The 27,665-nt window shown below is 38.6% G+C and overlaps 2 protein-coding genes across 5 annotated transcripts in view; one reads left to right on the forward strand and one right to left on the reverse strand.

Moving 5' to 3' along the window:
• MCM9 (minichromosome maintenance 9 homologous recombination repair factor) overlaps positions 1–27,665 on the reverse strand; it is a 99,065-nt gene that overhangs the window by 59,515 nt on the left and 11,885 nt on the right. For 3 of the 4 annotated variants that reach the window (XM_053591290.1, XM_053591292.1, XM_053591291.1), the window contains exons 4-7: positions 27,237–27,318; positions 22,784–22,984; positions 19,312–19,437; positions 17,224–17,343 (exon numbers count right to left, since the gene is read on the reverse strand). In XM_053591290.1, the coding sequence (XP_053447265.1) occupies positions 17,224–17,343; positions 19,312–19,437; positions 22,784–22,984; positions 27,237–27,318 (529 nt within the window). Of the gene's footprint in view, positions 1–4,667; positions 5,361–17,223; positions 17,344–19,311; positions 19,438–22,783; positions 22,985–27,236; positions 27,319–27,665 lie in introns of those variants that run through there. The other variant, XM_053591294.1, reaches the window with a different exon arrangement.
• ASF1A (anti-silencing function 1A histone chaperone) lies at positions 377–14,891 on the forward strand. The gene is made up of 4 exons (XM_053591295.1): positions 377–824; positions 6,390–6,505; positions 11,726–11,902; positions 13,155–14,891. The coding sequence occupies exons 1-4, from the start codon at positions 716–718 to the stop codon at positions 13,365–13,367; spliced, it is 615 nt and encodes a 204-aa protein (XP_053447270.1). The 5' UTR covers positions 377–715; the 3' UTR covers positions 13,368–14,891.

The following is a 27,665-nucleotide window of genomic DNA, read 5'->3' on the forward strand; positions in this document are numbered from 1 at the left end:
CTAACCTAGTGCAGACAACCGAATTTCATCTGCGAAATTCAGGAGAGGAGACAGTCATTGCACTGATGCAAAAAGAACGTCAAAAGGAGGAAAAAACCCCAAAACCAACCTAAGCAAACGCGAAGGGCGGGCATCACCAGGGATCGCGCCCTCCCAGCGAGGCCACGCCTCCCCGGCGCGGCCACGCCCCCCCGCCCCGGCCCGGGCGCGGCCACGCCCGACGTGAGGCGCGGGAGTCGCCGGGCCGGGGGCGGGGCCTGCCGCGCCCCTCCCCCCGCCGCCGCCGGCGGCCTCCGCGCGGGCCTCCCAGCCCTTATTCCACTCACTTTGTTCTCCGCCTTTGTCCTAATCCACACCAGCAGGTGGAGCCGCAGTTAAAGTTTCCAAGTCCATTCCGGGAGCGGGAGCCCATCTTGCTCGCTGCCGAGGCCCTCACTGGAGAAGGAGGGTCAGAGCTCTGGTGCAGCCAATCGCGGGCAACGCTGCTAGTTATCAGAGCAGAATGGGCTGTAGTTTAGTAAAATAGGAAAGCTGCAAAACACTGTGGAGTGCTCCGGTGTAAATAAAAAGAGGAAAAAAAAGTTTCTCAAGTCGCCGCTGCACGACGTCGGGCAGGCACCGAGGCGGGGGTCTGCGCTCTCTCGAGCGGCCACGCGCTGGACTTTATTGTGCCGCAACAAGCCCCGGTTCCCATTGTTTGTTTTTTCCTCAAAATATGGCAAAGGTTCAGGTGAACAATGTAGTGGTGCTGGATAACCCTTCTCCCTTCTACAACCCGTTCCAGTTCGAGATCACCTTCGAGTGCATCGAGGACCTGTCTGAAGGTGAGTCCCGACGCCTGCCGCCCGGGCTGTCAGTTGCGGGCTGCAGACGTTGAAAGTTTCCCGGGCCCGGCCTCGGCGGGGCGGCCGTCGGCGGGCTGCGGGTTCGGCTCCGCGGAGGGAAACTTGAAGTTGACGGACGACGGCCGCCGAGGTGCGCGCGGCGTTCGGCCGCAGCCCGGGCGCCCGCCGCGGCTTAACTTGCGAGGAACTTGTTCGAGCGGAGGTAGCCATGTTGTCAGCTTTGTCTGGCGGGCGGGCGGTTCGCGGGACCCGCACTCGCGCCCGTGGCGCCGGCCGGGGGTCTCGCAGGCTGGCCACGCGGCGCGGACGGCCTTCCGCGACCCTCACGGCGTCGGAGAAGAGGCTGGGAGGGAAGAGGCGTGCGTGTGTGGTCGCGCCGACGAGTTAGGAGCGGAGCCATCTTACCCCGAGCAGAGAATTGGGCTAGCGACCCCGGCGTCACGACGCCTCCTCTCGCCTCGCCGCAGGGGACAGACACGGCGCCCGCCACCCACCTTCCTGCCCCTGGCGAGAGGCACAGCCCTTACTGGAGCACACGGTAGAGTTGCCGTAGTCTCCTGGCCGGCCGTGCCCGGCCGCTTCGGGGAGGAGAGCAGGGCTGTCCTCGCGCTGATTTCTGGCTCCCTCGACCAACCAGCGGGGAAGGCGGGCGCAGGCTCGGCCCCACCGCACCGCGGGCCGGGCGCCGGCGCTCCCCGGGGGCCGCGTCCTCCGGGCTGGTCCTCACCGGCCAGCGCCCGGGATGCGCGGGGCGCCGGGAGATGCTGGTGCGCGGACTCCCGGACCAACGGGAACTCCTTTCCCTTAATGACGAAAATTCTCTCTCTCGCAGGAAGAAAATATTGCTAAGCTAGGAAGTTACATTTAACCCAAGACCAGAAATAAGTAAGACACTGCAATAATTTTCAGGACTTAACCTCTGGTTTCTATATAGTCTGATAGGCGACTTCAAAAACGTGCTGAAATCTAATTACACTAACTCCACACCTAAGCATATACAGAACACACTCTGAACGTAAAACACAAAACGTGGGCTAGGAAATTAATGGTAGAATTCTGATAGCAAAGCAAAAATTTTACTGTTTTTGTCTATATACGTTTTAAGCTCTTCCAGAAAGATAAATATTTTAATATATTGAATAATACGTATTTGTAACGCTGAAACTGGATAATTTCTTACCTTTGCTTTTCTTAGACTTTAATAAAGTAATCCAATGCTTCATTTTCAAAATTTGAGGGGAAAAATTTTTATCAATGTTAATTTTACAACTGAACATGGGGACATGCTTTGAACCTACAAATACTTAAAATTATTTGGCTTCTGAAGCATTATTTTCATTTAAAAATTCATCTTTAAACTTCAATAATGTATCTTATGTAGGGTGTTTAATTATACAAGCTAATATATGCTCATTGTAATAAACTTTCAAAAATTTGTACAGATGTGTATAATGTAACAGTTCTCAGTATTCGGTGCCTTCCCCATGTTCTTTAAAGTAACCACACTTGATAGTTAATGTGTGTGTTATTTTAATACATACATGAATCATAGATGCACATAAACTGTAATTCATGGAGGGCATACCCTGAAAGATGATTCATTTACTAAAATAATACCTAAATAGGCCATTGATAATAATAGTAAAGAGTATTATTCGTATTCTGAAATCATGTGATTATTCTCCTGTGGTACTACTATAAGCATTTCAGTTACCAGGCCCATTTTTCATATCCAGTGGCCAATCATTTTTCCCTTTTTATTCCTAATTGCACATAAAAATGGGTAAATATTAAGGAAAACCATTTATCAATCCATTCAGGCTTATGCCACAGTGTTTTGGGCATTAGACGTTCTCCAAGTTAACAGGTACTTCTCTAATGATGCCTTCCATTTTAGAACTCAGAACAAGGAAGATAGATGATTCAAGATGCAGTTCCAGGGCCTTTACATTAGGTAGCTGAAACCAGCCATTCACTGAGGCCAAACTATGTTCCATTTTTAACTGGAATTCATTCAAAACCTAGCTGAATCACATCAGAGATTTTACAATACTGATGTCAAGAATGCACACCTACTTCCACTGGTATACTTCTCATGTTCAAGGTGCAGTTACTGAGCATTTATTTAGTATTTTTAGAATATTTAAGCTGAGTCATACTGAAGCTGCGAAGGAATCTTTCAAAAAGGTGCCATACCTCTGTACTCCACCTAGAGGCTATGTGGATTAAGAAAATGGAGTTTATTTAGCAAAGCTCCTTATGGGTTCCATACTTTTATATTATGGTTCTTTTTAAAATGGGTTCTTGGAATTAAACTACAGAATATTCTTCAAAGACCTTTCACTTTGTTTCGTCTCAAGTCTCAAACCAGAGTTTGGTTACCATTTTTCATACTTTATCAGCAGACCCCATATATTTTTACTTTCCTTTAAAATTTTGCTTTACGAAAAAAAAAAAAAGCTCTTGAGGCTATCTGGTTGGGTTTTTTTTGTTTTTGCAGTTTTTGGCCAGGGCTGGGTTTGAACCCGCCACCTCCGGCATATGGGGCTGGCGCCCTACTCCTTTGAGCCACAGGCGCCGCCATATCTGGTTGTTTTTAGTCTAAGGCTTTTATCGGGGGCGGGGCAGCCTTAACAAATGGAAGGTCAAGGTTTAAGCTCAAGTTTTCGTGTCAGATGGGAGACTGGGAGACCCTGATGTGCTTGATCTGTTGGTCACTAAGCATGTACAAGTTCTGACTGATCTTTCTGCCATTTTAAAGTTTGTTTACAACAGTAATCATAGCTACTGTCTGTTGAATACTTAACAATGTACCAGAACTGAGCATGATACAAACTTCAAAGCTTATTCCAATTCTAAAGACTACACGCTTTGCACTAGACCACAGGTCTTCCCAAGCAGTGTAATTAGCTTAAATTGCTTTGATGACTTTCCTCACTCATTCCCACCACCAACTGAGATATTTTTGGGCTGGGATTACCATGATTTATTTATAATAAACAATTAGTTAACTTTAAATAAATGAATAAACACATTCAACTGAAAACCTGTGGAAAGAATCTGTATCCCTTCCCTTTCCCCTTCAAATACTGAAGGTAGGGTTAGGAAATGGAAGCTGGCTTTAAAAAAATAATAAAACTAAGGCTGGGCCCACTGGCCCACACTTGTAATCCTAGCACTCTGGTAGGGTTTGGTGGATGGACTGCTTGAGATCAGGAGTTTGAGACCAGCCTGAGCAAAATTGAGATCCCATCTCTATTAAAAATAGACAAACATAAGGTGGGTGTGGGCACCTGAGTTATTCCCAGCTAGTTAGGAGGCTGAGGCAAGAGGATCACTTGAGCCCAAGAATTTGAGGTTACTATGAGCTATGATGCCATGGCACTCTACCCAGGGTGACAGAGTGAGACTCTGCCTCAAAAAATAATAAAAATGATGCTAATTTACAAAAAAGTACTGAGCATCTGAAACTCATTTACAGCAAGCATCTGTAAGCATGAAAAGCAATGTGCAGGTGTTCTCTTTCTCTGAACTACAGCCTGTTCTTGTTAAGGTTAGATATCTCTCCACCTCTGCTCTCACCTTTCCCTTGCAGTTAAGTTCCCTTATTCCACTATTAATTTGAGGGCTGGATAGAAAATAAATTATCTCTCCAGCTAGGTTTTTGGAAAAAGCCCAAGCTCTGGACTTGACAGGCATAGCTTGTATTCTGACTCTGATTTACAAACTGTAAATTTGGGTACATGACTTAACCTCTTAGAGTTTGAGTTTTATTTGCATCATATGGCAATTAAATCCATATGATAAAACAGATTGAAGTTTAAGCAACAGCAGCAGGATCAATGGCGGCACATAGTAGGTATTTTATAAAAGCAGCTTTGCAAATTAAGGATCCATTCCTGTGACAGTCCACAAATTCCAATGTAAGTTAAACCAAGTAGAATATCAACAGCATTCTATATAGTAGTATAAATACATATGAACTTAAAATTGTGTGAAAACTTCCATGTGAAAATTCTTAGTCTTATCCTCACGTGGCTAGTTTAATAGCTTTCACACCCCTCTTTCTTAACGATTTCTTCACTTGGCGTTTGAGTCACCTACCTCATTGGCCACTAGTTTGTAACCTACTTTATTGATTCTTCATCTTCTGACCTCTTAACCTTAAAGAATCCAAAGGCTCACTCCCTAAGAATCCCATCTATTTTCATGGCTTTACATGTCATTGACAATTTACAGATTTTTACCAGACCTATTTAGTGTCTTCACTTACATATCTACTAGTCATTTCAAACATGTCTAAAATTAACTCCTGAGAGTTTCTTTCTTACTCTGTGTAAAAACAACAACAAAAACAAACAAAAAAAAACAGTGGCTCCTGCTGTTTCCATCTTCAGATTTTATCCAGAATACAATTACTTCACACCCCATGGCTACATGTGGTTCACGCCAACATAATTTCTTGCCTTGATTGTCGGAATATTCTGTTGAAATATCCTCCTTTGCCCTCTTATACTGCATACAGAACACAACAGTCAAAACAATTAATATGAAAGCATGATGTCATTCTGCTCAAAACCCTCAGATGGCTTCCCATGCCCCTCAGTATAAAAGCCAAAGTCCATGTGATGGCTTTCAAAATGGCACAATGTGGGGGCCGTCATCCCCAATCTCATGGTTGGCTACTTTCCCCTTGCTCTCTTTCTGCTCAGCCCTGGCCTCCTCCCTTTAAGAACAGCAGTTCTGCTCATCTTTGAGTTCTCTTCACAGAGCACATTACAAAAGATGCTTAGTAAAATACGCTAGATTTAACTGCATATAATGTCTTGGGGTGCACCTGAGTGTCTTGTCCTATTGAACCTATCTCTACCATATATACTATATTTTATCAAGTGGTGTAAGGTTCTTGGTTTTCTCTTTCCAATTTAAAGAATGTGTGGCATGAGGAGGTGCTATACGGAAAAGAGAACTGTGGTTCTTTAAAGAGTTGATGAGCTGAGGCCACATACTTCTGAGCCTCAAAGGAAGTTTGCTTATAATGATTTTTCCACTATGAGCTCTATGATAATTTGGGTTTTTACAATGTAGTATAGGACAGCACTTCCAGAGTGCGTTGAGGAAGGTATTAAAAGATGACATACAAAAAAAGGGACAGGGGAATTCCATAACCAAATAAATTTGGGAAATGCTGGATTAATGTTACCGGTGTTCTTCACTGAAGGATGTCTCAGGATACTTACTATGCCAGTGTACTTTACAAACCCTTAAGACAAGGTTTATAATATTTCCCAAGTTTTTGGCTATGTTTGTGAAGAACACAGTTCAGGAGCCACTAGCCTCAAAAAGGGCATTTTGAGTAACTGACATACGGTGTGAACTCTGGTAAGAATTTTTATAAGGAGCATTCCAGCACCTTTCTGGATTTTCTGCTATTAGAAGCCATTTGGCAACCAATCAATAGTAAGTGAACACTAAACAGATTTATTAATATCATTTGGTAATGTAATTAATGAATAGGAAATAATTCTTTGGTTTTTACCCTAGACTTGGAGTGGAAGATTATCTATGTGGGCTCTGCAGAAAGTGAAGAATATGATCAAGTTTTAGACTCCGTTTTAGTGGGCCCTGTTCCTGCAGGAAGACACATGTTTGTATTTCAGGTAAGATGAATCTTGGTTAATGTGTATGCCAAATATGTTTCTAAATAGACTATTATCTCATAGGCCTTCTACCTTTCCTTTTGAATTAACTCTGCTTCTGCTGTACTCACTTGTAATCCCCATCCATCATGTTTTAGGCTGTCTCTGTGTCACAGCAGAACTCTACTTCTTGGTTTTCTATGTTCAGAAATGTTAATGTGATATTTACTTTAGGGAGAGGCACAACATACAGTAAACTTAACTTTCTACATCAGTGGTTCTCAACCGTCCTTATGCCTCCTAATGCCACAACACTTTAATACAGTTCCTCATTAAACTGTATTAACTGTGGTGACCCCAACCATAAAATTATTTTCGTTGCTACTTCATAACTATAATTTTGCTACTGTTAAGAATCGTAATGTAAATATTTGATATGCAGGATGTATTTTCATTGTTATAAAGGGGTCGCGACCCACAGGTTGAGAACCACTGGTCTACATCATGGCATACATGAAAGTTAATTTTGGGCTTTACTGTGAATAGTCCTTTAGTGTCAGACTTTCAGGGTGGCTGTCCAGCAGCCCAAGACATGGATTCAAAATGCTTATGACTAACTACAGTGGAATGGCTGTAGTTGACCACCTCCTACACTGACCACCTCCTTAAGTTGACCTGATTTTCATAGATCAGACATGCACCACATGTACTCAGTACAGTAGGCTGAGTTCCTTATGTTGACCACCTCTGTATACACCCGTAGGGGTGGTCAACTTAAAGAGGTTCTACTATACTAATGTTAGTAATATACATCTTCAGTTTATGGTTTTAGATACTAGGAGTAATGATGATAGAACAAAAACTTCATTTCAATATAATCAGTAAGTTAACTAGATTAATAGGTATGTTAAAAAATATGTGACCTTTGGTTGTTGGGATCAAAGTCCAGTGGTTTTCTAAAGCATCTAATAATCTACATACAGTATCTTATAGAGGACTACTGCTACAAATCTACTACCCCACCAGTTATTTGTAAGGGGAAATTCTAATGTAAATTATGTTCTTAAATACTGACACTGACAGTATTTGGGTCTGTGCTGAGTCTTCAGACATTATCTTCTGTATTCAAAAGTGATACTTCTTTTCATTCACGTTAAAGAGCTACATAAAGTATTTGGTAATTTCTCAATTATCCATATCTATTTAGAGAGATACTTGTAATAGTCCAAAGAGTCATAGATTTTTTTTAAAAACTACTATTTTTGTTACAAATACTTCTACCCACCAAAATCCCAACAGTTAAGTAAAACCCACTGAAAAGACTTAATCCAGAAAGAAAATCTAACTCTTCTTGTCCCTAACCTCTATGCTTCCTCACTTCCCAGATGGGGCCCATTTAAAATGAATGCTGTTGGTCAAATAATCTCATCAGAAATTGGGGAAGAGTCATATTCCATCACTTGGAGCTGTCCCCACCCCCTACCCCCCCCCCCCCGTCTTAAATTTAGAATTCAGAATTTTGGTTTCCTAGCCTTACTGCTTTTTGTTGAAAAGTGACAAATAATTTAGTGTATCCTGCCAGGTACAATGGCTCACTCCTGTAATCTCACCAATCTTAACCAGGATTGCTTAAGGCCAGGCATTTGAGACCAGCCTGTAAAGATGCCAAGACCCTGCCTCTAAAATATAAACAAAAATTAGTCAAGTGTGGGAGGTGTATGCCTGTAGTCTCACTTAGTACGGAGGCTAAGGCGGAAAAATTTGAGCTTAAGACTTTGAGGCTGCAATGAGCTATTATCACAAATAATTTAGTGTATCTAAACAAATGGTTAAAGAAAGGCTCAACTATACTGATTTAAAATGCTGTTAACCTGAGTTGTGTTAGTGCCTAACCCTGTAAAAGACATGGGTAACAGAATGCCCTGTTCTATAGGAGGATGCACTGCAGTTACAGACATGGGTCAAATTCCGACTCCAACCTTCCTTGTTCACTCTAGTCATCTATAAAATGTGGATAATATTCTACTTCATAAGACTGTTATGAGAAGCAAAGCTTTTAGTACAATCATTGACAAATGCCCTGTTTCTATAATTAGAACTAAATTTTTATTCTCTTCGTTTCTTGAAATTGTTATATAAGGAAGCAGGATTTACTTTAACCCACAAGCCTGAGGAACCGAACCCATACTTCACTGATGGTAATTCATGAGCAGTCAGTGTACAATAAATTTGAACAGACATACATAGGGATATAACTTTTTATGCTACTATGAAAACTTATAAATAAACGGCCTTATCTTTGAAATAAACTCTTGAAAAGTCTTTTCTTTGTGTTTATGATTAGAACACGCCTCAGCTTTTGGCTAAGAATGATATAGAAAAAAAGTTATGCAAAAGTATTTCCTTCTGATTTTCAAGTAGCTTTACCTTGCTTTGGTATCAGTGTACATATTGCCAAAGAGAACAGAAGAGGCATAGTGTGATTTAGGTCTAGGTCATTTGTTTGGCCCATAGATTTTACAAAATTCACCATCATCCATAGAAAGAAACTTAAGTACAGCTTTTGTATTTTAACTGCTACAGTATTCTCCTGGTCTGCCATGATTTTGCCTCTCCAAATAGTGAGACAGGGCCTTTCTCCTGAGTAGATCGACGGCTAACAGGAAGCTTTATAAACATCTGCCCAGCACTTATCCACCCCAAAGATCGGAGAGGCCTAAAAGTTTCTCTACTAAATTTTCCCAAGCTAAATCCTTTTCAAATTTTTTAACAATTTAAAAAATTGTTTCACATTTGCTAACAAATTTGAAAACACAAACATGTCCAGAACCAATTTACTGAAGGTATGGGAAACAATGTAGGGGAGAGTTCCCATAGCAGTAGTGAATTACATTTTCCATCTCCACCTTTTAGAACATTGGAATATCTCTGGGTACCCTGGAAATAACACAACCACTCTAGGGAGGGGGTATGCAAAGGATATCTAAGACACAGCACATTCTCCAAAACAGGCTCTCTGTTCCCACCCTGCGGTCCCTCTAAAGAGAGGATAAACCCTCTTCAGGGCAGAAACTGAGTCATGAATGAATTTCAAAATAGCTGTGCCAGACATTCGCTTATCATGATGAACAGTATGGGACTCCTGCCCTAGGTAAACCCTGAGTTCTGTGAGTGCATAGCACGGAAGACTGAAGAGTAGACATACATTTAGACTGTTGCACAGGCATTTAGAGTAGAGCATTTGTGTCAAAAAATATAAGCTCATAAAAAAGGCATCTATTCATTTTACTTTCTGAATCAGAAAGGGCTTCATTGGGAAGATACTTTTGATGTAAGCCTTGAAAGATGAATTTTTGAGGATGTGAGGGAAAAGACTTTTCTGGTCAAGGGAACAGTATGTTGGAAGCACAGAGCATAAAAGACTAGTACCACATTTTAAAGAACCTGTGTAATTCATATCTAGAACGAGGGTGGAGTTGAAGGAAGTGTGAATGGACATGTTAGGTGGAGACAAATTAAGAGCCTTATAAATGAAGTTAAAAGAACTGAGATTTTTATCTTTTATAAATGGGAACAATCATCTGAGGTTTTAAAACTACGCAAAGAGACAGGAACAGATCTGTGTTTAAATAGTTAATGCTGGTAGCAGTGCAAATGATAAGATAGAGCTGGGGAGACCAGTTAGAAAGTCTGAGCAATATTCTACATAAAAGATGAAGACACGAATGCAGCCTTCAGAAATAAAAAAATTGACTAGATACAGGAGACAGAGAAGCCACGGGTGACTGAGGTTTTTAGCCTAAATGACTAGACAAATATTTTATGCCACTTTGTGTTATCTACATGTGGGAGGCATACAATAAATGTAGGCTTCAGTGTTTCCAAACTGAGATACCGGCTTAAGTGTTCACCCAGGCCCAAGAATGTTCTTTGATGTCCTGGGGGCAGCGGTAAGCTAATTTGCTGGGACTTGACCCAGTCACCAGCATGGCTATCTCAGGTCAAGCTCAGGCATGACTGCTTATGTCCCCGCAATCTGTGGTTCCTGCCATCCTATCAGTCTTTTTACTGTCCTGCCCTTTGCTCATGTTGCCTTTAACCTCCTTGCTTCACCTTCTGTAGTTCTCCAGGTTCAGCTTACAGTAGCTTGGTTCAAAACAAGGTCTTTGACATCTGCCTAAAATAATCTTTTCTTTCATAGAATTTCTACAACATATGTGCCTTAAACAGCACACTATGTTGTAATCCCTAGCGAAGTGACTATTGAGCAGTCATGACAGAGGATTTAATATTTTTGGAAAATCTGCTATATAGCTATTTCCACAGCATTTTCAGCTTTGTACTAGCTGTTAGAATATCTGCGAGGGCCCATTGAGTAAGTATGAGCATATAAGCATCTTGAGGCAAAGAAACTGGTATGATACACATTTGTGCCAACAGGATGTGTGGAGATAATTTATCGTTTACTAATTTAGTGAAAATTATGACAGGAAAAGATTGCTGGGTACAGTAGCTCAGGCCTGTAATCCTAGCACTCTGGGAGACCAAGGCAGGTGGATTGCCTGAGCTCTAGAGTTCAAGAGGAGCCTGAGCCAGGGCAAGACCCCATCTCTAAAAATAGCCAGGCATTGTAGTAGATGCCTGTAGTCCTAGCTACTTGGGAGGCTGAGGCAAGAGAATCGCTGGAGCCCAAGAGTTAGAAGTTGCTGTGAGCTGTGACAGCACAGCACTCTACCTAGGTGACAAACTGATAGTCTTATCTCCAAAAAAAAAAAAAAGGAAAAAGAAAAGGCTAAAATCCATAAAGACTATATTACTTTAATTGTTTGCTGTATTTTATAAGAAGTTTTGTAATAAACATTAATACAAGTCCTCCTGAACCACCATGCACTGTAGCCAAAATTATTTCCTAAGAGAAATGTGGGGATGCTCGGAAGTATCAAGGGTACTTACATACACTGTGAAGAATCAGTAACTGTATTTTCTAGCTATGAATTAGTCTCAAATGGGCATATGCCTTCCCAGTATGATTTCCAAGTTTTTGCTGCTACACCCTCAACTGATGGTGCTCAAGGTAACTAAAATTCCAGTGTTGGGCGGCACCTATGGAGTAAGACACAGGCCCATACACCAGAGGTGGTGGGTTCAAACCCAGCCCCGGCCAAAAACTGCAAAAAATAAATTCAAGTGTTGCCTGCTCTTAATGGCCTTTTGTGTTTTTCTTTTCTTTTTAAATTCTAGGCTGATGCACCTAATCCAGGACTCATTCCAGATGCAGATGCAGTAGGTGTAACAGTTGTGCTAATTACCTGTACCTATCGAGGTCAAGAATTTATTAGAGTTGGCTATTATGTAAATAATGAATATACTGAAACAGAATTAAGAGAAAACCCACCAGTAAAACCAGACTTTTCTAAGGTAACATTCTTATTCCTTTTTAATTACTTTTATTATATAACTTTTTAGGTGGTTGCTATTGCTCTTTCATAGAATATTATGAAAATGACTTTGAGACAAAATTAATTTGAAGTCCTTATGCCAATTAGTTATGGGCTAACTAATTATTGTTCCATTATTGATGACCTCAAACCCTACCTCCAGGTGAGTCATTAGAAGTTAATGTTAGGCAGATACCTTGAGCCATCTCTTGGTTTAGGAAAATGAAAGTATCTCTTGTAAGAAACAGGGATTTGTTTGTGGCTTTCTGTGTAGCATTTCCTATACACCATAATTCTACTCATTTCCACCTTTAAGACATGCAAATTTATGTTTATTGTACTGATTAATTCAGTAATTTTTTCTCTATAACTTCCAAAATTGTGGGGGAAAGTTTGTTTTTCATGTGAACATTGTTATCTCAGAACCCCTATATGGTTAGCTTTATCTGCTCTTCTTAGAGGTAAACTAAAACTCTTAAATATTTCTGATGGTGAAAAATAGCCTAAGTTCTGGATGAGAAACTTAAATCTATGCTTCACCATTCTCATTTTCCATTGGGAACTGCAACAATTTAGTAAGGATGCAAAGTAAATGAAGTTGAACATGACACACTGTCTCTCAGATCATGCAAGAAAAATTACAGAACAAAAGAACAGAGTGTTCTCCTTTCTGATAATAAGGGTGTGACTTTTTTATCCTGGCTGTAGGACCATCCATTGATCCAGTTATTAGTTTCCTGTATGTATTGCATAGCAGAGAAGAGAAGAAACGAGGATACTGTTTCTAAGAATGAGCTATCTTTAAAACCATTAATAATGGCAGGTTATATTCGAGGAAATTTTTCATTTTCCTTAAAAAGATAACAAGTGAAAGAGGCTTAGTTTGTTAAATAATGCATCTTCTCAAGCATTCATCTTCAAAAAAGAAGAGATTGTCTCCTTTTTAGAAAACAGAAGTATAGAGAAGGTAGCTATTTTACTATTCAACAAAAGACTAGATATACCCTCTCAGATTCTCTGTATGTTTCCCTTTGTCTAAGATAATTTCTTTGCCATAGCCCTAGTCCTTATTTATTACTTGTATTTAAGGTGCTTTATTTATTTGACTTACACTCTGTATATGAGAGTAGCTCTTTAGGAGTACTAACGTGAACCATTCATTAAGCTCCTATTTGCATAGGGTGATCTAACTTTATGATGTTTACCATTTGTGTATTTTCTTCTTCTTTTAGCTTCAAAGGAATATTTTGGCATCTAATCCCAGGGTCACAAGATTCCACATTAATTGGGAAGATAACACAGAAAAACTGGAAGATGCAGAGAGCAGTAATCCAAATCTACAGTCACTTCTTTCAACAGATGCATTACCTTCAGCTTCAAAGGGATGGTCCACATCAGAAAACTCACTAAATGTTATGTTAGAATCCCACATGGACTGCATGTGACCACCTGCCATCCCTTTAGTAAAAATTAAGCTATTAAAAACACACAGAACTATTACCCTGAAACTCCGTAAGTACAGTCAAGACACAATGTGAAGAATTTGTTTAAAAACATCCTGTAGAAAGTTTATAAAAAAAACAAGTATTTGAACAAATTGTGGAATATAAATACAACTATTTTTAAGTAATTTTTTTCTCTAATGTGTTATTTTATTTGTCCTGAAACTAATCTGATTAAAGCATATATATTATTTTCCTCTCCTTTACATGTAATTAAAGCACTTACACAGAAAAATATTAATCATTGGACCAGGTTAGCCTCTTGGACAGTAATCTTTGGATCACTATTTTAATGGTCTTTGAAAGAACAAAGTTCACTTCAATTAAAATGTTTCTTCCTTTGAAGACATTTAAGGGGCAAATTTGTATTTTTTTGTTCTTTTTTTTTTTTGGCATATCCTTTAAACGGGGATCTGAAATTAACTGTATTCTACCAAGAACGTTAGAATTTGATTTTCTAGGTCACTCTAAAGCCTCTCATGGCTACTATTACAGTTTACATAATGTTGGACAACATTTGACTTGTTTCCTAAGATAATAACAAATGTGGCTAATTCTTTTATAAGGCACCCTGGCTATGATTTTTTGTTGTTGTTTTTATAACAGAATTTAGGATATCAGAGCACTTCTTGACTCATACATTGTTATTACCCAGTGAATTCAAGACCAAATATCTTTTCAAGAGCCAATACAGATCCTCTAAGAACAGGAGATTATAATGGCTTAGCTTTGATTGTTAGATTTATAAAAACAGCAAATACTATAAACTTTTAGTATCAAATGATTTTTATCATTTGATATTGGCAGTCTCTATATAAACACAGTGGATTTAGAAGGGTATATTTAGCTTTATCATAATAGATAAATTACTATTTTAGAAATATATATTTTCACATCTGTACTACTCCCCATTTTCTCTCACATTTATGAAGAATGAGATTAGGCATATTTATGGTTAACATTCTAGATAGCTTTTCCATTAAGTTTTTGAAAAGCAATCTTGGACAGGGATTCATTAACTAGATGAGCTAAAAGGTTCTTTTTGAGAGGTAGGTCCTTCTCAAAAAGTTTCTTATGCTCCATTAAATTTGGGGTGAATATTTTCGCTGTTCTTGCTGCTCAGCAAGACAGCCATATAAAGCAGGTTATGCAGTGCCTTCATGTCTAAAATTTTTATACTGTACTTTTTAAAGCTTTTATGTTGAGGAAAGAAAAGGTCATTTATCTAAATACAGATTCTAAATTGTATATATGTCCTATCATCCTACAAAAGTAAATTTATGAAGCAAAGTTTTGCCAAATGTTAAATTTTCAAATTTAACACACCAGATTAAAATATTATCCATTAGCACAGATTTTAAAAGTAAAATACTTATGTTAAACTATATGAAGAAAATCTCGTTTTTGTCTAATTGAAATTAAAAGAAAATGTTAAAATACTAAAATGAAAATAAAAGCATTACTTTCAAACAAAGAGCTCAGTGGTTAATATAACAGCAACAAGATATGTGCTTGTTCGAAATAAGAAAAAAACACCAAATAAAGTAATTTACTGCTGAGTTTTTTATTCTAATTATAACTATCAATTTATAGTAATATCAAAAACTTAGGGTTTTAATATCAATTTGAAAATGGATAGTTAATCTAAATAGACGTTAGGGACTCAAAGTATTTCCTTTATCTTACAGAACCATATAATTTATTAAGATGAATTCCTTAAAAATGAAGGAAAACATTTAGGATTCAGACATTAGGAACTAAGAAACTGTAACATAGATATTTTTTTCCCATTTAACCTATACTATCTGTTAAGATCCTAGATCTGAATTATAGCTAGAAGTATTGAACTGTTTTCCTCCTCTTGATCACAGTAAGTAGCTAAGTTCAGAGAAGAGAAATGAGAAAAAATTATTTATGGCACTGGAGAGAGAAGTAAGATCTGAGGAAATCAGGGTACCACTTGAGCTGAGAAAACATTCAGAAGTCTGGGAAGTGTGTGTTCATTTGCTCATTCATAACCTTATGTTAATATAACCTTAGGCTCCTATGTGGTCTTAGCATCTGGTTTTAAGATTCAGGTTTTCTAGGTTTCTTAAGACAGTGGCAGCAGTTTTCAAAATCTTTTACCATAATCCAAGGTACAAAAATTATTAAAAAAAAAAAAAAAGCATACACTGTAACACAACTATGTATTTATATTAAAAACTTATGTGAAAATGCACCTTTAGTGCACTTTTTACTATGTGCAGTATTCTGGTATTTTATTTCTTTTTTTAATTTCATTCTTAAAAATGCTGGTTTTGACACCCTGAACTTTTATGACTTTCTAATGGATTGCAATATATAGTTTTCTATCATTGTAAAACTTATATTCCCTCTACCTGTCTTTTCTCTGATATTTAGATTATGATCTTGTCATAAAAACAGAGGGAAAATAGCTAATACACTTTTATACTAACTCACTAATCCAGTGAAGCTGTAGCCATACACTTTAAATTGCCCAAATAGTCTGAAATTACTGTTAGCCCACAAGATAGCACAAACTCATTTTTGGACATTCCATGTAACTACTTAGCAAACATTCTGCATACTTCCTTGAGAAGATGTTTCCCAACATTACTTTAGAACACTGAATCATAAGGATTTTAAAATGCATAGGAAAACAGTCCCTTTACAATGGTTTCCCACGTGTATAAGTCCGTTAGTGTAGAATTTTTGATTATATGATAAACTTTAAAGTATAAGCTTCTCATAAGAAATTTAAGAACAGGTCAATGGAACTTAGGCTCCTTTTACCAGCAGTAAAGAACAATTGTGTGAAACCAAGGGCTTATTTTTAGAAGAAAAGGAGAAATACTGCCCCAATCAAAAGTATAAAAGTACAAAATGGTATCAAAAAAAATTTTTTTTTTTTTTTAGAGACAGAGTCTCACTTTGTCGCCCTTGGTGGAGTACAGTGGGGTCACAGTACTCCTGTGAGTGCAGTTGGAGGTCAGAGCCAACTGCACTCACAGGAGTGAGTTGGCGATTCTCTTGCCTCAGCCTTCTGAGTAGCTGGACTACAGGCAGCCGCCACAATGACCGGCTATTTTTTTGTTGCAATTTGGCTGGGTATGGGTTAGAATCTGCCACCCCTGATATATGGATGGGGCCAGTACCCAAAACGCTGAGCCACAGGTGCTGCCTGGCATCAAAAATTTTTTTAAATAATTTTTTCCTAAATTCCCTAGGACCTTTATTTTATAGTCAAATCTTGACATTCTATCTGCCAAGGTTTTTAAATGTACTTGCAAAAGAATCATTACAATGTATGAATGAAGCTTCACATTGCAGCGATGAAAGTATACTTTCTTAATTCTAATAGACAAACTTTCTACCTAAAACACTGTAGTATAAACGGCTGTGCCTATCAGATCCATGAGAATGAACATGCCTTAAGCTCTGCGCATTCTGCTTTTGTAAATTTACCCCTATTTAGTTTAACATTCTGTTTGCTGTGTCTTCATTAAATGCCAGATGATGTGTACTTGCTCCTGCATAAATACTATGTTGGGAATCCCTAGAATGAGAAAATCTAATGGAATCATTTGAAACTCAGATGCAAAGATAAGGCAGAACTTTAAAAATGTTTTCTTAGAGCTACAAAACTAATGTTGCACATTTCCTTCAGTTTTTGGCAGTAATCTCAAAACTTAACTTGAAATTCACCCCATTATAGGTAGTTTTTCATCAGAAAAAAACACATTGTGTTAGCTTTTGTAGCAATATTAAATTACTTGAAATTGTAATGTAAAAATACCTGCACTCGTAGATCCAATTCCTGTGGTCAGCACAGATCTAGGTGTGATCTTTGCTGCATATTTGAGGAATTGAGATTTCCCTGTGCCAGGATCCCCAACCAATAAAAGATGAGATTCACCTACAAAAAAAAAGTAAATACGTAAAGTTTTAAATTTCTATAAGAGGCCTTATGAGTAAGTATAATTAAAAAGAAAATGGTCCACTTGGGGAATGCCAACACAATTTATTTTATATAGTATTTCTGCTGTTACTTTTACATAAGGTCATTCAAGGAAGAATTTAACTAGAAAATCCTCATAAAAGTTAACTGTCATGAATGTAACAGTTTTTAATTGATTACTGAATGTGACATTTAAAATCTGAAGTCTATTATGTGTTGTTTTCAGATGTTTAGGCCTGTAACATTTAAACATTTTTTGGCTTTTAAAGTTTCTGGTTTTATTTAATCTATTTTAAAATATCAAACTTCTGTGTTTAATCTTTCCATACAAGTCATATGTCATACAATTATTTTATTCTATTTTTATATAAGTACTTCTGTTGGGGACTTTGTAAGTGCTTTATAAATCAAATCACTAATGATTCCAATAGTTAAAATGAAAACCTTTTCATTTTGTGAAAATTTTACTTAGTGAAATATCTATCTTAAAATAATTAAGTATTCTTATTTTTCAAATGTAACATGAGCATATGCATAGCCTATAGTATGTATTATCTCAATGACCATTTTCTTCAGTAAAATTCAAATGTTTTCAAAATATGTTAATAGGAAACCCCTATTTAGCTCAATATTTAGCAGAGAGCCTTGCAAATAGTAGCTGATCAAAACTTAACACATAAACTTAATACTATTCTCTACCCTACTATATACTTTTAGAGTCCCTAAAGTCCTTTTGATCTTTTTAAAAAAAGATTAAAAAAGCTTTAGGACAGACTCTGGTCAGGTAAATGTGTTAGGAGCAAAAGAGCTTTTTGCCATCCGGACATATCTGTACACTTGGAGTAATCTTCACTTGAATGTGTAACTGACAGAAGCACCTCACAGCAACTGGAACATTTGTACTCAACCAGCAGCCAAAGGGGAGACAGCAGGTAGATGCCTAAGAGTGAAATGTCTGAGAGAATCACTGACAAGTCACAGACAGAAAGACTCTCAGTTGGGGACATTCAAATGCACTTTTCTAATCTTTTCCTCTTGAAGAAATTGGGGATCTAATGAAAAACATAACATCTCGGTAATAGAAACATAAAGATGTTATTTTCTGGTGTGGTGGCTCATGCCTGTAATCCTAGTACTCTGGGAGGCCAAGGGTGGATTGCTTGAACTCAGGAGTTCGAGACCAGCCTGAGCAAGAGGGAGACCCCATCTCTACTAAAAAATAGAAAAACCAGCCAGATATGACAGTAGGAGCCTATAGTCCCAGCTCCTCAGAAGGCTGAGGCAAGACCATCACTTGAGCCCAAGAGTTTGAGGTTGCTGTGAGCTATGACACCATAGCACTCAACCCCAAAGCAACTAGTGAAACTATCTCCAAAAACAAAAAAGAAAAATTTTATTTTGTAGCTTCTTTACAGGATAGAGCAAAAGCATACATGAATTAAAAAACATGGTATCTTTTAGCTTTTCTGAAATTCTGTAAAGTAGCTTCTCATATGTAGATGCTGGACTAAGTATAAGATGATATGGACAACTGTCAGTTTTAAAAGATAAAGCTCAAGCTCAGTGCCTGTAGCTCAGTGGTTACAGCGCCAGTCACATACACCGGGACTGGTGGGATCAAACTCGGCCCGGGCCTGCTAAACAACAGTGACAACTATAACAAAAAATAGCAGGGCATTGTGGTAGACACCTGTATTTCCAGCTACTTGGGAAGCTGAGGCAAGAGAATTGCTTAAGCCCAAGGGTTAGAAGTTGCTGTGAGCTGTGAGGCCACTGCACTCTACCAAGGACGACATAATGAGACCATTTCAAAAAAATACAAACAAATAAAAGATAAAGCTCAAAAGTCGTTTTTATTCAGGAAAGAAAAAGTCTAGCTTCTTTCCCTGTGTTACTATTCCTCAAAATTTTTAAATAGGTACTAACCTCTGACCCGTGTTCCTGTGGCATCAGTCCTTTGAATCCCACCAGCCAGCACCATGGCCACAGCAAGCTTTACTAGATACATCCCAAATATTTGTGGGCACAAGCTGGCCAATATTTCATTCCTTCCTAGGAAAGGCAAAAAGATCAGATGTCATCAATAATTTTCAAGAAACCTTAAATGCAATTTCCCTTCCTATTCTGACTACTCTATAAATGTGCTCTTGCTGTTTAAAATTATCAGAAGGCCAATTCCAAATGACTAAAAGGAGTAAATAACTTTTTCCTCTAAAAAGTCCTTTCTTAATACTGTGAGATAAAAAGTCTGCATTTTATTCCTGGGTGCTACTTAACCTTCTATAAATGTATTGTACTTTAGAAGAGAGATAGCAAATGAAATATTTTCTCCCTCATCTATTACCTATCAGGCCAACACATCTTCCCTTAATTCCAGCTGTACTTTCTATGTGGTAATTTTATTTACCAGTAAAATTATACCTGGGCCTAAATAAAAGGAAGGTGTTCAATCTGAGAAACAAAGGAATCAGATCATAGGAGCCAAAAATCTTTTTTTTTTTTTTAAATACAGAGGTAGTTGAACCTCGTGGAGTTTTTCCCAAAGTGTAAAGACAAGGAAAAGACGTAAAATCAATCCATGTTGCAAGTCAGTGCAGCATCTACTCTGAGAAGTTTGGTAAATTCTGTTTCATCTGGAATAGTTACAGGGTATCAGGGTTTTAAAATCATTGCAAAGTACAACCCCAGTGGTATAAGCTAGAGATGTTGAATTCATCTGCTCATGTGTTCTGTTTTCAGAAATATCAAAGCACTAAGTGAGAATCTGCCTATCTTATCCACACATAAAGTATTTGATTCAGTCACTGGCCTAATGAATGTACAAAATTCTAACAAGCCATTCCTGAACATTTCTGTAATTTATGGCCCTATACACAAAGGCTACTTTTTGTAAGGAATCAAAATTGACTCAGTAGCAACTAAGCTATGGTGATGTGACATGAGATGGCAGAAATGGATGAAAGTCTTTCAGTAAAAAAGAAACCAGAAAGAAGATTTGGAAAATTCAAGAAGTTCATTAATTGCCAGAAGGAATCTCTCTCTCCCTTTCCTGAGGTAGAAAGTCCACAGAAAAAAGGTCAGGAGTCTGAGTAGATAAAAAGACCTCATATTAGTTAGGTAGATTATGACCAGAATCTAGAAATTACACAGATAAGGAAAAGAGCAACAGCCACAGTAAACAAAATGAGCAGGGAATCACTTGAGCCAAAACTGTTAAAACATCCAGGTTTGCTAAGTGAAAGAGGATCCAGTGACAACTGTGCTGATGGGAAGTAAGTCTCGGTGGTAAAGAGCACGGGCTGTGGGGTCATGGCTGGACTCAAATCCCAGTACTATTATTTACTAGCTGTCTGACCTTGGACAAGTTTCTTAACCTCTCTGCTTCTGTTTCCTTACCTATAAAATGGAGATAGTATCAACCTAGAATTGTTGAGGATAGTAAGGGTACAGCACAAAGAAACAAAGAGCAGCTGGCACTAGTGGGAATTACTGTTATCAGTTTTATTACCTGTATTAATAATAGAGGTACCGGACGTACTTCTGATCTCAAGATTTCCTCACACTGAAGTTAACACAAAAGACAAACTATGAAGGTAGGACTGGGATACCAGAGGAAGCAAAGGAGAAAGGCCATTATCCAAAACTTTTTGTCTCAGCTGAGAAACCTGATTCCTTGGATCAGGGCAGTAGAAGCTCCCATATTGTAGAAGAGAATAAGAGAATTCATTAGGCTCTGTATTAACTCCATCTCTACCTCCCTCCCAAATTTCTGGTTCTAGACCATGTCAATAACGTAGCACAGCCCTCAGTTATGCCAATGAAGAGAAACTCTCAGATCTACGATTACTGAGTCCCCCGCCTGTGGGTTCAGATGGTACAGCAAACTCCAACCCATATGTTTGGGTTTCTATCTAGCATCTAAGCACCAGGACCAGAATAAAGCCCCCAGACTCATCTGGTCAATACCCACAGATTAAAGTCTTCATGAAGCAGGTCAACCTCCAGGAGCAGAGGAAGCAATCTCCAGGTTAGACTGGCAGAGAGGATGCCCTGTTGGATACAGCTTCCCACCTTCCCCTCTCCTTTCTGCCAACATACATGAAATGGAGAAACACAGTACACTGGTACTGGTCAACAGGAAACTAAGACGCAGAAGCCACTCATACCAAAAAGAAAAAGGTTGCCTCATTTTCTCGCTGTCTTCCTACTTACATTTTTCACAAGGTTGTTAATTTACTTCTTTCTTTTATCCAATAAATGAGTCATACAACTGTCCAACAGAAAAAGGACTGTAATCTCCAGCCCAAGCAGGGATGCTCTGGCTAGCACACTGCGTGGTGGCCTTCCCTCACTGTGGAGTTGAGGGGGCACTGGAACCAATAAGGAGAAACTACGGAAGGAAGAGTTACGGATTTTTATATAATGACCTAATTCTAAGGAGTCATTTCCAGTCCAAGAATTCATTTAAAAATGTATGATTCATAAAGTCCTTGCTTAATAAAGCCATCAAGTAGGGAACTTTTCCTTCTTTCTATACATAGATCAAATAAAACATGAGGATCAACTACATAGGTGCTACACACATAAATAAAAAAACTCCACAAAATAAAAGCAAACTGCCCATGGTTAAGCAAATGGAAGCCTTGAAATAGTATCTGTCTAGTTCGGCATGTGATTTAAGAATAAAGTACTCAATACATATGAGATTTCAGGTAAAGTTTATTAGAAATAGTCTATTACTGGCTTCAGCTTATTTTTCTAAGAAGATGACTCCAAGGAAAAATGAAAACTGACTTTTAAAGACTTAATTGGTCTTTTATACACTTGAGACTTCTTAATAAAAAACACACTACAAACCCAAGGCCTTGTATGGTTTTATTCCACGTAATAATTACACTAAGGTGTCACAGTCTAAATTTTTGCTGTGGTGACAAAACTTATTCTTTGTGTATTCTATCCTTCATCGTCTTTTTCCTAGTTATTTTAAAATCTTCAGCCAAAATGGGATTATTGAAAATAAATCAGAAGAGAAATAACAACTTTAATATCATGCAGTTTTGTAATAGGATAAGTATTTTTCTTTTAAAAGAACTATATTTTTAATTGATAAAGAAGGTAAGGAACTCAAAACTGTTTTCATAGTATATGAACTGTTTAAAATAATATAATGGAAAAAAAACCCCCAAGAAGATCTCTGAAGAGATTTCTAAATAGAAAAGACTATGCCATAATTGTCTTCAGAGGGAGACTACAACTAGAAGCACTAAAGGTCACCCGAAGAACTCAGCTGTTTGAGTTATGTAGCTTGTAAGGCTGTACCCAAAGCACAGACATTATATTTAACTACTAAATGTTAACACCATTAACAATTATCAGCTTTATGCCCTTAATTACAAACCTGCAAAGGGATCACTCTTATAGCACTCCCAAAAATCTTCAAATTCCTTTCGGACCTCCTCATCCATGGTGATTCCTGAGGACTGCTCATTATTTACTTGGACGTAATTGGCTTTTAAGACTATCTCCACTTCACAGCGTACATCTTGCTGAAAGGGCTTCCACCGCTGCATTACGACCCCATAAATAGTAAGGTCATCACCTAGGAAAAAGTATCAAGTGAGTCCAGCAGTAGCATCCTACACGCAGGGCACCAACTCATACGATAAAGGACCAAAAATAAGAAATAGGATGGCGCCTGTGGCTCAGTGAGTAGGGCGTGGGCCCCATGTACAGAGGGTGGTGGGTTCAAACCCGGCCCCGGCCAAACTGCAACAAAAAAAATAGCCGGTGCTGTCCCGGGCTCCTGTAGTCCCAGCTACTCAGGAGACTGAGGCAAGAGAATCACCTAAGCCCAGGAGTCGAGGTTGCTGTGAGCTGTGTGATGCCACAGCACTCTAAAGAGCAATAAAGTGAGACTCTGTCTCTCCAAAAAAGAAAACAGAGAGAAATAAATCACATCTCTGCTAGGGTTTAAAATGTGTATGCTCATCTAGAAAATAATTTGGATACAGAAAAACACCCCAGATTTCCAATTTTGTTTTTCTCCACAAACACTTGTGTCTGCACAGTGAAAAGCTAAAGTCAGCAATTTTATTTTTCATAATTTACTACATGATAATCATACCAAATTATTATCCTTCACTGGAAAAATAGTTTACTGGATCATTTATTCATGACAGTTGCACTGTGTGAAATGTTCATCCTCTCAGAATCTCTAACCATTTAGTTCTCATTTAAGGAAGAGAGATATGGGAATTGCAGATAGAAGCTTAAACAATTGTCAATTTGGAATCAGAAAAGGAGACAGCCTTGTGATGACACCTAGTTTTAGCTTCTTACCTGTTCATTTTTTATTTAAACCACATTTGTTAACATTTTGCTTACTGCCCTCTTTTTTCTTTTTCTATGATACCAAAGAAACAATGAACTAAGAAATTAGTGAATACTAATTCTATTTCAAAGCTCCTTGCCATAAACTATGAAGGCACAAGATACAACCCTGCTTGTTCCTTTGTGGTGGTTCCTTCCTACCAGAGGAAACCCTCTCAACTCCTGGTAGGCAGAATATTAAACTTTTATAGATTTTCCTACGAGGTCCTGGGTAGTTCACAGGCACATCTGCCAAACGCCGCCATCTGTGCTTATTATTTCACACGATACAACGCCATCAGTTAACAAGTGTATATGAATGTTTGGCACTCAGTATTTTGATAATAGAGGAAAGGGGGCCAAAAGCAAAAATAAAAAAAAAATTATAATCCTAATCTCTCAAAATTTTAATCTTGTGGAACACAGGATGTTAGACATGCCCCAAACCAGATCCTGGTATTTACATTCTGCATAACAATGTCTCAAAATTAAGGGGCAAGTCTTCATTTCCAAGTCTTTGTGCCAAATATATATTATTTGTGATGAAAAATGCCTTTCACTCTTCACATTTCAATGTGCAATATGTAATCTACATAGCTTTTGATTTCCTGAAGAAAGTGTTCTGTAAATGCAGAACGCATGGAACTGATGGTGCCAATTCACAGGACAGGCACGATTCCAGTTAAAGGCAACCCTACACTGAAGGGTAACTTTAATTCAGGGCTTTATACATGTTCCGGGCTCTTTCCTAGGCCACTCCTTGGATGATTTTCAGACCCTATCAGGGATAATGATCATTCACTACATCATGTGCCCCCAAACTTGTAGATAACAACAATCAGGGCAACTTTACATGAGCATGTGGAACAGTCCTCAATTATGATCATTTTAGGTCATTTCTATACCAGTTAAATAAGGAACTTAACTTTTAGATGTATCACCCATAAGTAATAATCTAATGTCAATACACAGTGATTACACAGAAAATACAGAGTGCTGAAGTGTGGCCCAGAGGACTGACTCTCATCAGATTTGGATGTAAATCCAGGTCTAAGGCCACTGGCTATGTGACCTTGGGAAAATTACCTAACTTTGCTGAATCTGTTTCCTGACATACAAAATGGGAATAATTATATCTATATCATAGTACAATAGGGAGAACGTCTAGAACATAGTAAGTGCTCAATAAATATTAGTTATTATACTAAACCTAATTTACATTTGTAGACCAATTGATATCTTTAAAACCTTTCAATATATTCATGTTTTCATTTACTCGAATATTTACTGAATGGCAGACTCATATGATGATTGGAACTGTGAGGGACTACAGATATTCATTTTAAACTTTTGTATTTTCCAACAGCAAATACATATATTATAAACAATGTTATTTTCAAGAAGCTGAAATTCTCACTTTTACACGATCCAATCCCGCTGTGTCCCTGTATCTTCCGCACACATTTACTACTATTGCCCTTCTCAGTCAGACCCATCTCTTTCACTTCCTGCTGCACTGACACAGACCAGCATAAAGCCCCAATTTTACCACCCTGCACATACTGACCTGGGGTTCCTAACTAGAATGCAAGTTCCTAAACGGAAAGGGGTATACTATTTATCTCTTGTTTCCTACAGAGGTTTATAGCTATGGATAAAGGAAAAAACAGCTGTTCATAGACTGTTTTCATCCATCGTTCGTTATAAATATCATTTGAAAGAAAGATAATGTCAGACTTAATTATTGTACAGAATAAATTCAGTTTAGATGAACAGTACAAAAACATCTTATTCTCTATCAAAGGACATTTTCATGTTCATTCTGTGCTCATGTGAGATTGCTTTGCTGATGGAGATATTTAAGATTTATGTTAAAATCTAGAGTCGTGTATGAACAAGGTGTTTTGACGTATCTTTGTGTCATTTAGCAGACAACCCAATATCAAACCTGTTGTCTCCTTCATGTACTATTTAGATATCTATATGAAAAAACAAGGGGTCAGATGTCTGCAACATACAAGAGGGCCCTCCAAGAACCGGAACATGCTGGCACTCTGCTCTCTGACTTCCAGCCTCCAAAAGTGAAAAATAAATGTTTGTGTTTAAGGCATCTAGTCTATGGCAATTTGTTATATTCTGAAGCCCCAAATGACTAAGACATTACTCTTCCACAAATGCTCTTAAGTTCGATTTTTTCCCAGTCTCGTCAATGAGGAGAGGAAGAGCGAATGAGATGAAGTAAGAGTTTAGGACTAATCTAGTAGACTCAAGATCAAAACACATAACTCAGAATGACACCACAACAGCCAGATTTCTGGAGCTCTCAGATTTCCAGAACAGCTCTGAAGCTGAGAAAGTTTTAATTTGCCTGGAACAATGCAGATCATCCGTATCAACTCCTAATGAGGAACTGCATATCCTCTGCTTGACTGCCTATTAAAAAAAGAACTCATCGTCATCCAAGGTCCATGATGGACACCTGATTAATGAGTCAAAATCTATCTTTTTATAGCTTCTCACACTGGAATCCAATAGTATCTTCTGTAATTCCAATTCCAATTCTATATGACAATCATCGAACCATTGCGGGTTGGCTGTCATGTCCTTCCTGAGGCTTCTCCATGCTAAACACCTACAGTTCTTCATTGATCATGCTTTCCAGTTCCCTCCCAATTCAAGTGATTGGCTATCAGAAACACTGAGGACCTCAGGACAGCAGACCAAAATCACTGACTCTTCTCCTTGAGTCAACAGCACAGAGCAGAGAAGAATGATCGCTTCCTTTCTCCTAGGCACCAGTAAGACATGTAGTGGCATTTGAAAGCGGCACATCCTCTGATTCATTTTCTATAACTGCCTATTAAATCCACCAAAATGTTTTTTTTTTTTTTTTTTTGTAGAGACAGAGTCTCTCTGTACCGCCCTCCAGTAGAGTGCCGTGGCGTCACACGGCTCACAGCAACCTCTAACTCTTGAGCTTCCGCGATTCTCTTGCCTCAGCCTCCCGAGCAGCTGGGACTACAGGCGCCCGCCACAACGCCCGGCTATTTTTTTGTTGCAGTTTGGCCGGGGCTGGGTTTGAACCCGCCACCCTCGGCATATGGGGCCGGCGCCCTACTCACTGAGCCACAGGCGCCGCCCCCACCAAAATGTTTTAAGTTGCTATGACTGCACTATGGTGCACTGAAGAGATTCCTGGATTAGAAGCCAATGGGTCTGGAATCATGTTCTAGTTCTGTTACTTAAGTCTCTAAGTGACTGTGGGCAAGTCAGGTTCTTCATCTACAAAAAAAGCAGCTGGATCAGCTGTTTGGGGCATAGCTCCAGCCAAGCTCTCTTTCCTGCTATCACCTCCCATCTCTCTCCAGTCTATTCTCAAGGTGAGCAATTAAGCCTACATACTTCTTGGGAAAGTAAAAAATGGCTTTTCCTAATTAATACTTTAGGACCTCACACAGAAGCTAACAAAAATTCACTCTTACCAGATTTGCAACTGTCCACTAAGTCATCTTCCAGGACAACCTTCATAGATCGTGGAATACTTCCAACAGATAGCCTTTGAACCTAGCATAGAAAGAAGAAAACAGATTCTGAGTATACTTATATACATACCAAGCATCCGGAGGCCTAGCAGGACTTGAGGTTGTTTCTACTTCTGTGTATTATCATACAATTTAGTTGTGATGGGGATTTACAGATTTTCTTGAAAACTGTGCCTACTGTATTAAAATTTACTATAACTAGAGTAAAATAAAAGCAGCAACATGGAAAATACATATTTCCAATATAATCTACTCTGTAGATGGTCAAAGTAAGCATACGCTCCAATTACTGAACATAATAACAAAGTTAACTTATCTAGAAAACGTTCCCAATCTCTAACCAAAGACCTGAGACAAATCCCCCAGTCC

Source organism: Nycticebus coucang, chromosome 5 (assembly GCF_027406575.1).
Source record: "Nycticebus coucang isolate mNycCou1 chromosome 5, mNycCou1.pri, whole genome shotgun sequence".
NCBI lineage: Eukaryota > Metazoa > Chordata > Mammalia > Primates > Lorisidae > Nycticebus > Nycticebus coucang.